This window comes from Cricetulus griseus (assembly GCF_003668045.3).
Source record: "Cricetulus griseus strain 17A/GY chromosome 1 unlocalized genomic scaffold, alternate assembly CriGri-PICRH-1.0 chr1_1, whole genome shotgun sequence".
Lineage (NCBI taxonomy): Eukaryota > Metazoa > Chordata > Mammalia > Rodentia > Cricetidae > Cricetulus > Cricetulus griseus.
The window spans coordinates 151,380,070-151,394,171 of record NW_023276807.1 but is presented as its reverse complement, the minus strand read 5'-3'; the positions used below and the strand labels follow the sequence as shown (position 1 = coordinate 151,394,171).

The following is a 14,102-nucleotide window of genomic DNA, read 5'->3' as shown; positions in this document are numbered from 1 at the left end:
GTTTTCTTCAAAACCTGGTGGAACTCATCAATACAACCAGTCCTGGGCTTGGATTGGATTTGCTGGGAAATTGATTGCTTCTGCTTCAATTTGCCTTCTCAATGTATATCCACTTAGTTGCTTTTGTGTCCCTTTGGTTCCATTTTGATAGGTCATAGATATCTAGGAGTATGTTTATTCTTTTCTAGATTCCCTAAATTACTGGTGTGTTTTTTATAAGTATTCCCTGTTACCTCACATTTCAGTTTTATCTGTATAAACATCACGTTTTCCGTTTTAGTGATTTGGGTACCCACCCCTTCCTTTTGGCTATTTTGGCAGTATGTCAACCTTTTATCTTTTCAGAGAATCAACTCTTAGTTTCATTATTTTGGTTTCTTACTTTGTTCATTTCTGGTCTGCATTACTTCTGTGTTACAACTCTGATCTGTGTTACTTCTAGTACTACTTCACTTTCCTTAAGTCAGTTATTGGCTTATCTTGCTGTTCATATGCCAGTTATTTTCTTATGTAACTGGCATTGTAGGACCGTTCTTTCAGCAAAAGCTATAAATTGATAAATTGTAGGTATTCATTTTACCCGAAATGGTAGTCTAGAGTACAGTCAGAAAAGCAAAAATGAATAGAGACTAGTAAAATAAAAAAAAAAAAAACCCAAAACTTAAGCCAGCATGATATTTTTATTTAGGAAGGAAATTGAGTAGTTTGGGGGTTTTTTGTTTGTTTGAAATTAAATTCTAATGATATTGGCCGTTAGTCACTGAAGTCACAGGTATTTTGTGACTACCGTTAGTATCACTGTGGTTTCTGGTTTGTGTTTTAGCCTGAAATGAATCCTGACATTGTGCGCTGGCTCTCGTGGACTGCTCAAGGCTGTTTATCCCCACTTGCTGCAGCAGTTGGTGGTGTTGCCAGCCAAGAAGTATTAAAAGCTGTGACAGGGAAGTTTTCTCCTTTGTGTCAGTGGGTCAGTTCAAATTCTTTCCTGTTTCTTTACATTTTAAATTGAGTGTTCTATTTACAATATTATAACATTGTATAATTGTTAGTTATAATATTATATAAATATATTAGAAAAGAAAAGGCAAGTGACATAATTCTATAATTAATTCAAAAACTTAATTCTTTAATTGAAACTTAACAGGTGAATATATTTTGTCTGTTGGGATATATGTAACCCAGTTGTTCTCTCAGATGTATTTCCTATCATGTAAAATAAAAATAATGAGTTTGCTATGCTATAATGTTTTTTCTAGTACCACTCAGCATTTTGAGGTTCCCAGTACTCTTAAACTTGTTCTGTAGAAATTTTGCCATCACGGATCTTCAGGTTTTATTCTTGATACTGCCTGAAGATGGAGAATATAGGAATGGTTTTTAATCCATGTAAGATAAAACGTCACAGGAACTAAAAGCACTCCCATCTGTTTCCAGAAGGAAACTGATTAGCAAAAAAATCTACAGACATTCTTCAGGTCCTTTTTGTTTAAGTTATTTTGAATATAACATTGCACCCACACAATACCATTTTTCTGCTAAATTATTTTAAATAGATAGCAGGTTAATTGGTGAAAGTCAGTGTAGTTACAGCATTAACATCATATGAAATATAAATTGTTTTTTTAACAGTTATTTTACAAAGGTAAACATTTGGTTGTGTTCAAATTTAAAACAAGTTATTTAAATGAAAATATAAGTAATGCTAGATTCCTTTAATTGTTTTTGAAATTATTTTTTGTACTAAAAATGTTGAAAGTGTCTTCCTGTATCTTTTCTTCTATAGCTATGTATGTGGTTAAAGATGACATAAAATATATACAGTGGGAAAGTAAGTACAGAGTAGGTACTTCCTTCTCAAGCTAATTGTACTCCTTGTTTAAAATTGAATGGGGCTTTGGAATTTTTCTATAGTTAAGAAAAACAGATTTTGAGGTAAAATTTCCTCTGAAGATTAAAAAAAATTATCCTTAGGATGGATAAGTGACGTGAATTGTAACAGTTCTTCCAGGTTTCACAATTGTCTTAAGGATATATATTTTTCTAATATTTTACATTGAATTTCCATTTTGTTATTTCTTCCCATGATTATTAAACAACTATAAGAGAAAAGTGGGGATTTTTTGTGATTTAAGTTTTATGGATAGTTATGTTTTTAATCTTTTCTCTAAGTTGTATCTTGAAGCCGCAGATACTGTGGAATCCCTAGGCAGTCCTGGTCATGAGGAGTTCCTCCCACGGTAATGCTGAAGTCTGTCTCAGTTTTTTCTTAGTATCTCTTTAAGAAGCAGAGATTGAGCAATTTTGTGTAAGCACCTGTCTGTGTCAGGTGTCTCTCTTCCTAACGTCTTACTTCTTGGCTTGTATAAGAATGATTAGCATTCAAATGTCATCATATTAGTGGAAAAGATTGCTGTATGTGATTTTTTTTGGTGTATAAATCACTTTCCATTTGAGGCCATTAATTTTTTTCAAAGTCAGTTAAAAGTCTAGAGATTTCATTATCCTAGAAAACCACATAACCAAAGAGTCCTGCTTTCAGTTTAATGAGCTAATGACTCTAGGTACCTCCCATAGATTCTGCTAAGAACCTTTTAAAAATATTATGATCTTAGAAATTATTTCTCTTGAATACAGTAGTCCCTCTTTATCTGCAGTTTAATTAAAAAATGGAAAAGTACAGAAATAACTATTGATGAATTTAAATTACATATAGTTAGGTATAGAGTGATGACATTGCACACTGTCCTTTCTTGGACATGAATCATCCTTCTGTCTGTCCATTAAACCTTTGGAACTTATATCAGAGTTTCACACGTTCAGAGTAAACTTTGAAGTAAGCAGTGTGCTTCAAATGTGTGGTAGTAGTGATGCTGGCAGTGATAATATACCAAGGAGAAGAAAGTAAGATATAGTCTTTATATGAAAAAAAATGAATGTTTTTAATCTAAGGGAAAAAAAAAAGTTTTATGCTGAGGTTGTAAAAATTTGGTAAGTCTAGCCAAGCGTGCCAGCCATGCACATAATTAAGTAGGGGTGCAGAAAGGTGTTCCTGACAAACCTGGGAATCATAAGCAAGACCCTGTCGCAACGCAACAAAAAACAACTAAGCCAAAACTAAATTAAGTAAAATTTAAGCCAGGCGTTGGTGGCGCACACCTTTAATCCCAGCACTTGTGAGGCAGAGGCAGGTGGATCTCTGTGAGTTCAAGGCCAACCTGGTCTACAGAGCAAGTTGCTGGACAGCCAGGGCTACAAAGACCCTGTCTTGTAAAACCAAAAATAAATAAATCAGTAAATTTTAAAGAAAGGGAAAGAAATTTGTTAATTTTCCTTACCCCAGTGTCTGGTGTCATAAGTTTATGCACATACTTACATTATAAAATTTGGTGTATTTAGGGATCAGTATAAGCCAAAGTTTCAGGCATCCACTGATAATCTTATATTGGATCCACTGACTATTGTAAACTAAAGTCATCTTCGCTTAAGTCATTTGGATATTGGTAGGGTCTTTTTTCTCTTTCAAAGAAGGTAGCTCTTCTCATGAATGGACGAAAACTTTTTTATATTAAAAATGTTTAATTAAAATATAATTACATCGATTCCCCCTTCCTTGTCTTCTATCCAATCCTTCCCTGTCAAATTGATGGCCTCTTTCTTTATAATTGTCTTTACATATATGCTTAAATATATAGACACAGTCTTCTTTCTAAGTCCAATTAGTGTGGCTTTTGTGTGTTTGAATTCAGGGCTGTCTGTTTTGTATTAGATAACCAATGGGGGACTCCTCTCTGGAAGCTGACTCTCCCTCTTAGCAGTCATTAGTAACCTAGTTCTTTGTTTAGGGGTAAGGAGGGATGGAGAAAACTCTTACAGTATATTCTACTTTAAAACACAATACTAAATTGTTACTAACAATAATGAAATGCATTTCTTATATCTTTCTGTTTCCTTGGAAAATGTTTCTTCAGAGGAGATCGATATGATGCCTTACGAGCCTGCATTGGGGATGCATTGTGTCAGAAGCTACACAATCTGAATGTCTTCCTAGTAAGTATGAATAAGGATGGGAATATGTAGTATGCTCAAACTGCTGTTGACTGTCAAGTTAATTGTTTAAAGTCAACTGGATCTAAATGAGTGATTGACAACTCATAATCTCCAGAGCTTGAAATATTTACCGTCTGGCCCTTTACATAAAAAGTTAGCCAATTCTGATCTGAAGAATTTGTGCATTTCAAAATAAAACATGAATATTATAGCTTTCAACATTAAATGATTTCCTATTAAGTACTATTAAAATGTGGGTTTTTTTCTTACTAAATTAAGAAATGAGTAAATGTATTCTCTTTTTTTAAATGTCTTAGTATATTTTGAGAGAAATTTTTCTCAAGAGCAGAAAACATTCTTGGCCAGTCTTAAAAAATAATACTTGGTTTTAATAATCATTTTTGTAAAGTAATATTTTAAAAAGTAACAATTGCTACTGATATTTTGCATATAGATGGAAACTTTTATAATTAAGTTTCAAATATCTGGTTTACTTAAAATTCTACTTACCTCACCTTTCAGATAAGCTGAAAAATGTCCAAGAGATTTTTTTCATATTACCTAGTTCTGGGCCTGAGTGGTTTTTTTTTGTTTTTCTGTCATTGTTTTCTGTTCTCTATAAAAATGAGTTCTGAAAAAAAAAAAAAATGAGTTCTGTGTTCAGCTTTTGCTCAGAATCTTCAAATGTTTTTTGTTTAAAGAAATTATAAGTAGTATATTTTCCTTGTTTTGTGCTTTTTTTTCTTTAATTAAGACACTTATAAGGTGTTATGAAACCTGTAAAAAGTAAAATCTCTCACAAGTGAATCACAAATGGTTATTTTTAAAAATAGTATTCACTGTAATAACATTTAAAAGAAAATTGAATTAAAATTCTTTGTTAAGTAGACATTATAGTTTTATTTTCTGACATTTATACTCTTCTTTTCTTCAATAGGTAGGATGTGGCGCCATAGGCTGTGAAATGTTAAAAAATTTTGCATTACTGGGTGTTGGTACAGGCAGAGAGAAAGGAATGGTAAGATACAAGGCTTTTGAGAGTTAAACGTACATATTTCTAGTGTTGCCCTGTTTTGAACTGTCTTTGACTATACCAGCCTGTGTTTCAGGTAGCTCATTAAACTGAGAATTGGAAGATTTTCATTGTTTTCTGGTCACTTTTTAAGTGACAAATTCTCTGCTTCCTAGTTCTTAACTTTCTGAAATACTCCAAAACTGAAAATGGACTATCTTTTGTAGTAATTGTCAATATTAAAATTAAAAAGAACCTTATTGTCAAAGTTTTGCAAACTGAAAACCATGTTGTTATTTTTTATACTATTGTTAACTAAATATTAACATGAGAGATGACATTAGAAAGTTGGAAAGTACTAATGTAGTTTAAATGATGAGTTTTCAAACAGTGGGAATAATACATACTTTGGTATACAGTTAAAAGTCTTCCTACTGAATTCATTGCAAAATGATGTCATTTAAAATACTTTTCTTTAGTGTTATTTTACTTTTTTGTTTTGTTTTTGTTTTTGTTTTTTTGAGATAGGGTTTCTCTGTGTAGCTTTGGAGCCTATCCTGGCACTCGTTCTGGAGACCAGGCTGGCTTCAAACTCACAGAGATCCGCCTGCCTCTGCCTCCAGAGTTCTGGGATTAAAGGCTTGCACCACCAACGCTCCGCTGCTATTTTACCTTTTAAAATAAAAATTTTCATTAGTAACTTCATATTTATTGTAGTAACTAACAATAGCATTATACAAGTAACTACAAAGTATATGGTAATCCATATTTTAGCTTATTCTCATTTTAAAAGGGACTTATTGTTATTACAGTTATAGGTAGGTATATGTTTATATTATCCATGCTTAGCATTTCCTAAGCTGTGCTCCATAAACCACAAGTCTACTGGCTTAAAAGTTATTTGATTTAAAAAAAAACAAATCCCTTCTTTACTGTAAACTTGTGGGTCACCTGAGTGTTTTAACTGTATGGACGGTCACAGTGCTTTTAGTAGGTAAAGGTCTGGACAAGAACTGTAGTGAACAAACCCATTAACATCAAATAGCAAAACAAAGCATGTAATGTGGACAGCCACTGTCACTCTGAACACAGACTTTCTGTAACAAATCTGTAATTGTTCATAGACACAGCCAAGATGGAAAGAGAAATCTCCAGGTACCTAGAATCAATGGAGAAATGAAATGTTTTTTTCTCTCTGCCTTTGATGTCTAAAACTTTAAATAGAAAAGAAATCACTCACCAGAAAGTTAAGTCTCATAGACCTTGTTCCATACTCATACATGGATCCAGTGTTATTTTGGGTAACATTTCAAGCAGAGATATTTATTATAGGAAGTTCACACTCATTGAAACCTCCAAAGCTCTTTAAACAGCTATAAAATTCAGTCCTAACTGTCTATATGAATCCAATGCACATAGACTTTGCAGAATAAACATTCTCCATTGATGGTTCAGATTTTAAAAAAATAGAACTCTGGCCAAATGAGATGGCTCATGAAGTAAAGATACTTGCCATGAAGCCTGACAACCTAATTTTCATCCCAAGGACCCACATAATAGAAGGAGGGAACTGACTCGCACGAGTTATTCTTTGGCCTTCACATATGCACCCTGGCCCATACAACATGAACATACACATACAGGCACACTTCACATTTATGCCCTACTGTGGCTTGTGCATTTGTACTCACACATTCAAATACATATAATTTAAAGAAAAAAAATAATGCAGTAGAGAAGGAACCACTTTATAGAGGAGTCGGCCATCACAGAGGAATGAAGCACCCTGAGACATATAAGAAAGGGAGTACTTCTGGGAATAGAAAAATATACATTTAAAAAAAACTTCAAATTTAAAAACAAAGATACAGAGAAGTAGGAACACAAGAAAACAGAACATTGATGATTTTCCCAAAATATATTCTGTATGGTTAGTATACTTAAAAGCCAGATGTAGTGATAGTGAAGTTAACAAAGTATAGAAGGAGGTTATAGAAGAGACATACAAGTAACAGGCAGTGCGAGACAGTAATGGAAATTAGCTTTATAATGAAAGGAAAAAATGGCTCTCAGCCTACATGTCTGTATTTAATTATCTTTCAAGGAGGGCATAGTAAAGTATGTGACATAAATGAAAAATCTTAGATGTATAGGCATGGTGAAGGATAAGCCGTGAGATTTATGAATATGCATACATAGGTTCAAGTAAGTGAAATGATTTATTTTTTAAGAATTACTGATTTAGGCCCAGCGTTGGTGGTGCAAGCCTTTAATCCCAGCATTCGGGAGGCAGAGGCAAAGGCAGGCGGATCTATGTGAGTTCAAGGCCAGCCTGGTCTCCAGATCCAGTGCCAGGATAGGCTCCAAAGCTACACAGAGAAACCCTGTCTCCAAAAACAAAAACAAAACAAAACAAAAATTACTGATTTAAAATTGAAAATGATTTTTACAAATCTTACTAAAGTGTTTTGTTAGAATGTGGAGAGTTTAGATAACTTAATTAAAACTAATTTTAGAGTTATTTCTCTGCATGGGGAATTGAACCTAGGTCCTTGCACATGCTGTTCATATCTCCCAAAACTAAGCTGTATTCCTGCCCCCCCTTTTTTTTTTTACTTAGAGATAGCATCTTGTTGATCTACCTAAGCTGGCCTTAAATTTACTTTGTAGTTTCAGTAGGCCTTGTAGTTAAAATTCTCCTGTCTCAGCCTCCACAGTAGCTGGGATTTCTAGAAGAGAGGTATGTGTCCCAAAATTTGGAACCAAATAAAAATGTTTAATTTACAAATCTAATGTGAAACTTGTTGAGTCTGGTAGAAGACAAAGTGGAAAGAATAAAACATAGGATTTCAGGAAACAAAAGTGCAAAACATCATTAATCACAATGATTAATTAGGAGGTATTCTGAACCTTGAAAAGACAAGTACCTGGGAAAAACATTCAAATGAGGGAAGATGTGTTTTGGTCGTGGTTTTAGAAGTTTCAGTCATCAATCTCTTGACTGTCATTGCAGGCTTACAGTGGTGGGAATACCCTAAAGCTTCTCACCTCATAGAAGTCCAGAATCAAAGACACAGTGAGCCTTTTTGCAGATACTGTATCCAACCCTATTATTTGTAGTTGTTAAATTGAAGGAGATATCCTCTACCAAAAAAATTCCACAAAAAAAATGTAGGCACATTCATGAGGAAAATGATTAAAGGAAAATTAGTGTGTGAACACTAGTCAGCCCCTGAAACTGGAACCTATACTGAGCAGTACTGTACCTGGCTGGTCTTAAGTCTAGTTGAGTAGCACATAACATATTCTGCACATTATCTTGACCTTTTTTGTTTTCTTTCATCTTTTAGGATTAGAGTCTAAGCTTTCTTAAGAGGCTAAATTGCAAGTATTTTAGGCCTATAGATAAATTACCTGAGACAGCTAGTTGGCTCTGCCCTGGAAACATGCTAATAGCCACAGACACAAAAATTATTTAAAAAAATATTAAACTGCCTTGTAGATTATAGGTCCTGCCTTAGTTGGACTAAGTTGCTCATTGACTACACATTAATTGAATTAAATATGTGATAGCATATTGGCAATCATTCAGAGTTTTTTTTTTTTTTTGAAATGACTTTTACTAGAAAAAATAATGTGAGGGTACTGTTTCAGTCATAGTGAGAAATGCAGATTCATTTGTTTTGTTCTCCTTTGATAAAAGGTTACAGTTACAGATCCTGATTTGATTGAAAAATCCAATCTGAACAGACAATTCCTGTTTCGTCCCCATCACATACAGGTGGGTCACTGTTTTTTTCTCATAAATAGATAATGGTTGCAGGGTAATTCTGTCCTTTGTTAGACTCTTAAGAGAAAGAACAAAATGTTCTTTGGAAAGAACAAAATGGAGAAGATAAAAAATTACCTTTCATGCATAATAAAGTTGGTTTTTGCATTAAATTTTGGATGTTAATATTTGAGTTGCAAAACGTGAGAGTACTTTTCATTTTGTAATCACCATAAGCAAGTCCTCTAATTTGAGGTTTTAACAAAGCACAGATTTTTCTTTGTGTTATAAAACAGGTAGGGTTTAGTATTTAAAATTGCTGTACTATTTTTATTTAACATCCTCTTTTATTGTAAAAGACTTCTTAGTTTTCTCAGAGATTAAAACGTTAAAATAAGGAAAAGAAACAGGCAGTGCATGGTAGCTCATTCCTTTAATCAGTGTACTCAAGTCAGAGGCACGTAGAGCTCTTGAGTGCAAAGCCAGGCTTGTCATCACAGTGAGCATCACAGTGAGCAATAGGCTAGTGAGAGCTACATGGTGAAACCCCATATCAAAAAACAGTGCAAAAAGGAGTAAAATGTGTTAATCATAACATGTGCTTTAGGTTTAAAATTTTCCCTTGTATTGTCAACTCATTATCAGTCTTAAGGACATGAAGCTTAGTTATGTTATAAACAAGAATTGACTACAGTAGGTTTCATAGTTAACCCAATATCCTCTTATATAAATACAAAGGCGATGGTAATGGAGCCTCTTTTGAATTATTAATATGTCCTATTAAAACAGTTCACTTTGTATGTTATCTCTACATGGACAATGAAGATCTATTTATTAATTCCCTAGTAAGAGTAAAACATGTTAGCCTCATAGAGCCAGAAGAGACAGAAAGACCATTAACTCAGATGCACAAATCCAAAGGATGTTCTGCTCTAAAGGAATGTAGATTTAGAGCCAGTATTCAAAATGGGCCTTCATAGCACCTGAAAATGACACAATGATTCTGATAACTAAACCTTTTATAAAAAAATTATTTTTAAGGCATAAATACTATTTTTTAATGTTTTAATAACTCTAAAGCACTTTGCTACACAATTAAGGTTGTCTAGATTGTTAATATGTAAATTATTTGAGCTAGTTTCATTATCTTGCTATCACCTCATATATATTCCAAATGAGTAATATTTGTGAATTCAGTTATAGTTCATCTTTTCTGTTTAACATTTATTCCTTCTGTTTTTATTTGTTAATTGTTTAGAAACCTAAAAGCTATACTGCTGCTGAAGCAACTCTGAAAATAAATCCTCAATTAAAAATAGATGCACACCTGAACAAAGTTTGTCCAGCCACTGAGAGTATATACAGTGATGAATTTTATACTAAGCAAGATATCATTATTACAGCACTAGATAATGTGGAAGCCAGGAGATATGTAGACAGGTATGTTCTTAAAATTCAAATGCATAAAGAACTGCTTTCATTTTTATTTTTGTTTTTCACCCTCACTTTTGAAAAATTACCAAACTTTCTGATTATTTTTTATGTCACTAATAGTACTACTCAAATTCAAGCATGCTAGTGATTTCCTATTTGAAAAATTCATAAATGATAAAGCATCCTAAATGTTTTTCATGCAATACCTACCACCTGGACATTGCTCCCACTTTAAATATGTCCAGTCTTCTCTGGCTCTCCTTATTCTAACCATCTATTTATTGCCTCCTTTAGGGTCTTCAAAAGCCTTTTTACTTTAGAATCTAAATTGGTTTTTGGCCTCAGGAAATTGTATTTCTCTTCCTCCAAAATTCTTCTCCCCAAATATACCTACCTGCCCTTTCCTTTAAGCTGTTCCTTCATCTTTCAGTTTCAGCCTAAATATCTTTTTTAAAACAGATATTATCTTCCTTTCTTAATACATTTTCATTGTGGCACTTTTTGTTTGTTGACATATGTCTGTATTTAATGTTTGTTTCTTTACTAATTCCTTCATCCAGAGACCAGTTATTTCCACCACTGTATCTTCAGTGCCACTTATGTGATTTCATTCAGTGTGATTTATTAAATCAGTAATTGAATGAATCATTATATGACTACAATGTTAGGATACTAGAGCATATAACAGAAAGTTGACCAGTTGAGAAATGAGAAAGAAGACGAATCTCGAGCAGAAGAAAGAAAAAAAATTGGAAAAATATATTGCATTTATTGTTGGGTGTTTATGTGTTAGAAGCACCATGTACAAAAATATAAGAAAAACATTACCAATGAAAGTATTTAGTTAATACTGTTTGGGATAAAGACTAATTGAGAAAATGCAGTGTGATACAGCTTAGAGTCAGAAAATAACCAAACAATAAATAGAAAATAAGTAAAAAAAGAACAATGCTGTAGTTAATAATTAAGGTGGAAATAGAAGTTTAAAACCCCCAGGATTTGGTAGAGTTAAGTAGAAAGAAACAGAAATTACTATATTGAACAACAAATTATATATATGTGATAGGGCTGGGAAGTAGAACTGTTGTGTGGTTCATGTTCTATTCCCTACAACACTGGATTCAGAAATTATCAGCATGTGGAACATTAAATAAATAGCAGTAGCAGTCCTCTGTTGACTTTTTATTACTCACTTGTGTATTTTATATATATATATATATATATATATATATATATATATATATTATTTTTTTTTTTTGTCTCCAAATAGCCGTTGCTTAGCAAATCTACGGCCTCTTCTAGATTCTGGAACAATGGGCACAAAGGGACATACTGAAATTATTGTACCTCAGTTGACTGAATCATATAACAGTCACGTAAGTCAGTATATTGAATAAATGTCTTTTCATGTCATAATTTTTGTCTTCATTGAGGAATTGGTGAATTTGCTTTATTAATCTGGGTGTAGCTGTGACTACATATGTGCACCAGCATTTTTAAATATGTTGAATACAGGTTTTCAGTGTGTGTTCAGGGTGTAAGGGGATATACCTTTGGAGAGGTCAGAGTTCCATGTCAGGTATCTTCCTCTGTTAACTCTACTTTTTGGGACAAGGTCTCCCACTGAGTTCTGGAAGTCTAGATTTGGCTCAACTGACTGGCCAGGGATTCCCCTGCCCCTCACTCCCACCCCACCCCTGTCTGCCTCTCCCTGCTAGATTACAAGCACATACCTCCACACCAGCTTTTACATGGGTCCTTTCTGGAATAGTATTCTTTACTATTTCTCAGAACTTTTTTGTTTTCTTTTGTTTTTGGTTTTCGAGACAGGATTTCCTTGTGTAGCTTTGGAGCCTATTCTGGCACTCGCTCTGGAGACCAGGCTGGCTTCAAACTCACAGAGATCCGCCTGCCTCTGCCTCCTGAGTCCTGGGATTAAAGGGTTGTGCCACCAGCACCCGGCTTCCCAGAACTTTTTTTTTTTAAGATTTTATTTATTTTTTTATGTATACAACATTCTGCTTCCATGTTTATCTGCACACCAGAAGAGGGCACCAGATCTTATAACGGATGGTTGTGAGCCACCATGTGGTTGCTGGGAATTGAACTCAGGACCTCTGGAAGAGCTGTTGGTGCTCTTAACCTCTGAGCCATCTCTCCCGGCCCAGCTTCTCAGAACTTTTAAATTTTCTAATAAACCTAGGTTTTAAAAAGCTTCTAGGAGTGGTTTTATTGTGTAAGATATTGGACGATATATAAAGAATGAAGGGTACAAGTATAATAGCTGTGTACTAATTTCTGAAGTTTATCCTCATAAGAATGTATGACCCAGGCATGCACATTATTAGAAATATTTGTGAAACCTGATAAAAATAGAAACCTGGTAATTTACCCAGAATGTTGTGTGTGTGTGTGTGTGTGAGATACATATATATACCACACGTGTGTGTGTGTGTGTGTGTGTGTGTGTGTGTGTGTATATTAGGTAGATCATAAAATATAGCATTTTGACTCCCATAAATGATTTTAAAATATTGCTAAAGTTGAGACTGTTTCTAGGAAATAATTGTGGGCTTTATAATTTTAAAATGTACAATTCAAGTAAAATAATTCATGGTATATGTTTTTTTATAAATATCAGTGTCCCTTGATTTAAAGAATATGTTTGAGATAGTAAATTTTTTTAATCCTTAGGGTTCAGTGTTTTCCTGTCTTTCATGAAATACATTGATACATGTAATGATGATAATATAGTAGATTAAGGTTTGTTTAATCAGTGTATTAAACAGAAGGGAAATGATATGCAGAATGCCATCGCAAGATTTTCACAGTAGGGAATTCTTTCATCTACTACTTCTGCTAAAATTTCTTTTATTTTTTTATTTCAAATTCTTATAATCTAATCTTAATAGTGTCCCTTTTTGATATATAAAATGTTAGTGAAAGCTCATAAATCAGCAAATTAAAATACATATCTCTAAGTAAAAAAAGCATAAATTTTTGACTGAGTAGACCAGTAAGCCTAGGTTGTAAACACAGCCTCTAATAGACAAGATCTTCAGTGGTACTTCCTCTAATGAAACAACTTAATCATTCCCCATTTATTTTATACCTGTTTTCTCTAGGAGACTACCAAGAGTTCTATGCTCAAATGTTTTTCTTCATGTAGAGATCTGGAGTATGCTGAAAACATAGATATTAAGGATTCTTGGATCACTTTCCAAACTAGGAAGAAATCTTATAAAATTTTACATGTCATTTTTGGAGAATTAAAAAAAAAAGTGAAGAATGTGTGGTGATCTGCCATTAGGACTTTCTGCCACACCACACAAGTACTCAGCAATAAATAATAATGAGATCTTTATTTTTCAATAGCGGGACCCCCCAGAAGAGGAAATACCATTTTGTACTCTAAAGTCCTTTCCAGCTGCTATCGAACATACTATCCAGTGGGCAAGAGACAAGGTAAAAGTTGTTAATGAATTTGTCTTCTCTGAATTAGAAAAGGCAGTATTATAACTTCTAAATATATTTGGGTTGTGTTGTTTGTTTTTTTTTTCCTTTACAGTTTGAAAGTTCCTTTTCCCACAAGCCTTCATTGTTTAACAAATTTTGGCAAGCCTATCCTTCTGCAGAAGATGTTTTACAGGTAAAAGTTAATGCCTTTTACTACAGACCTAATACTTTATGTCATGATAACCTTATTTTCTAGTTACTTGAAAATAAAACCTTTCTGCAGAAATAAGAGTGGCCCAAATCTCCTGAAATTAGGTCACTGATAGCCTTTTTAAGGTTAATTGAACTGTATGTCATTGTCACTGCTTGACCTTCAAACCTTAG

General features: G+C 33.5%; 1 protein-coding gene across 2 annotated transcripts in view; it reads left to right on the top strand.

Annotated features, from left to right (window-relative positions):
- Nucleotides 1–14,102, top strand: part of Uba6 (ubiquitin like modifier activating enzyme 6) — a 79,063-nt gene that overhangs the window by 30,571 nt on the left and 34,390 nt on the right. For both annotated transcript variants that reach the window (XM_027390982.2, XM_027390980.2), the window contains 9 exons: nucleotides 824–967; nucleotides 2,170–2,237; nucleotides 3,969–4,047; nucleotides 4,985–5,065; nucleotides 8,763–8,840; nucleotides 10,087–10,268; nucleotides 11,533–11,638; nucleotides 13,638–13,727; nucleotides 13,831–13,911. In XM_027390982.2, the coding sequence (XP_027246783.1) occupies nucleotides 824–967; nucleotides 2,170–2,237; nucleotides 3,969–4,047; nucleotides 4,985–5,065; nucleotides 8,763–8,840; nucleotides 10,087–10,268; nucleotides 11,533–11,638; nucleotides 13,638–13,727; nucleotides 13,831–13,911 (909 nt within the window). The remainder of the gene's footprint in view (nucleotides 1–823; nucleotides 968–2,169; nucleotides 2,238–3,968; nucleotides 4,048–4,984; nucleotides 5,066–8,762; nucleotides 8,841–10,086; nucleotides 10,269–11,532; nucleotides 11,639–13,637; nucleotides 13,728–13,830; nucleotides 13,912–14,102) is intronic.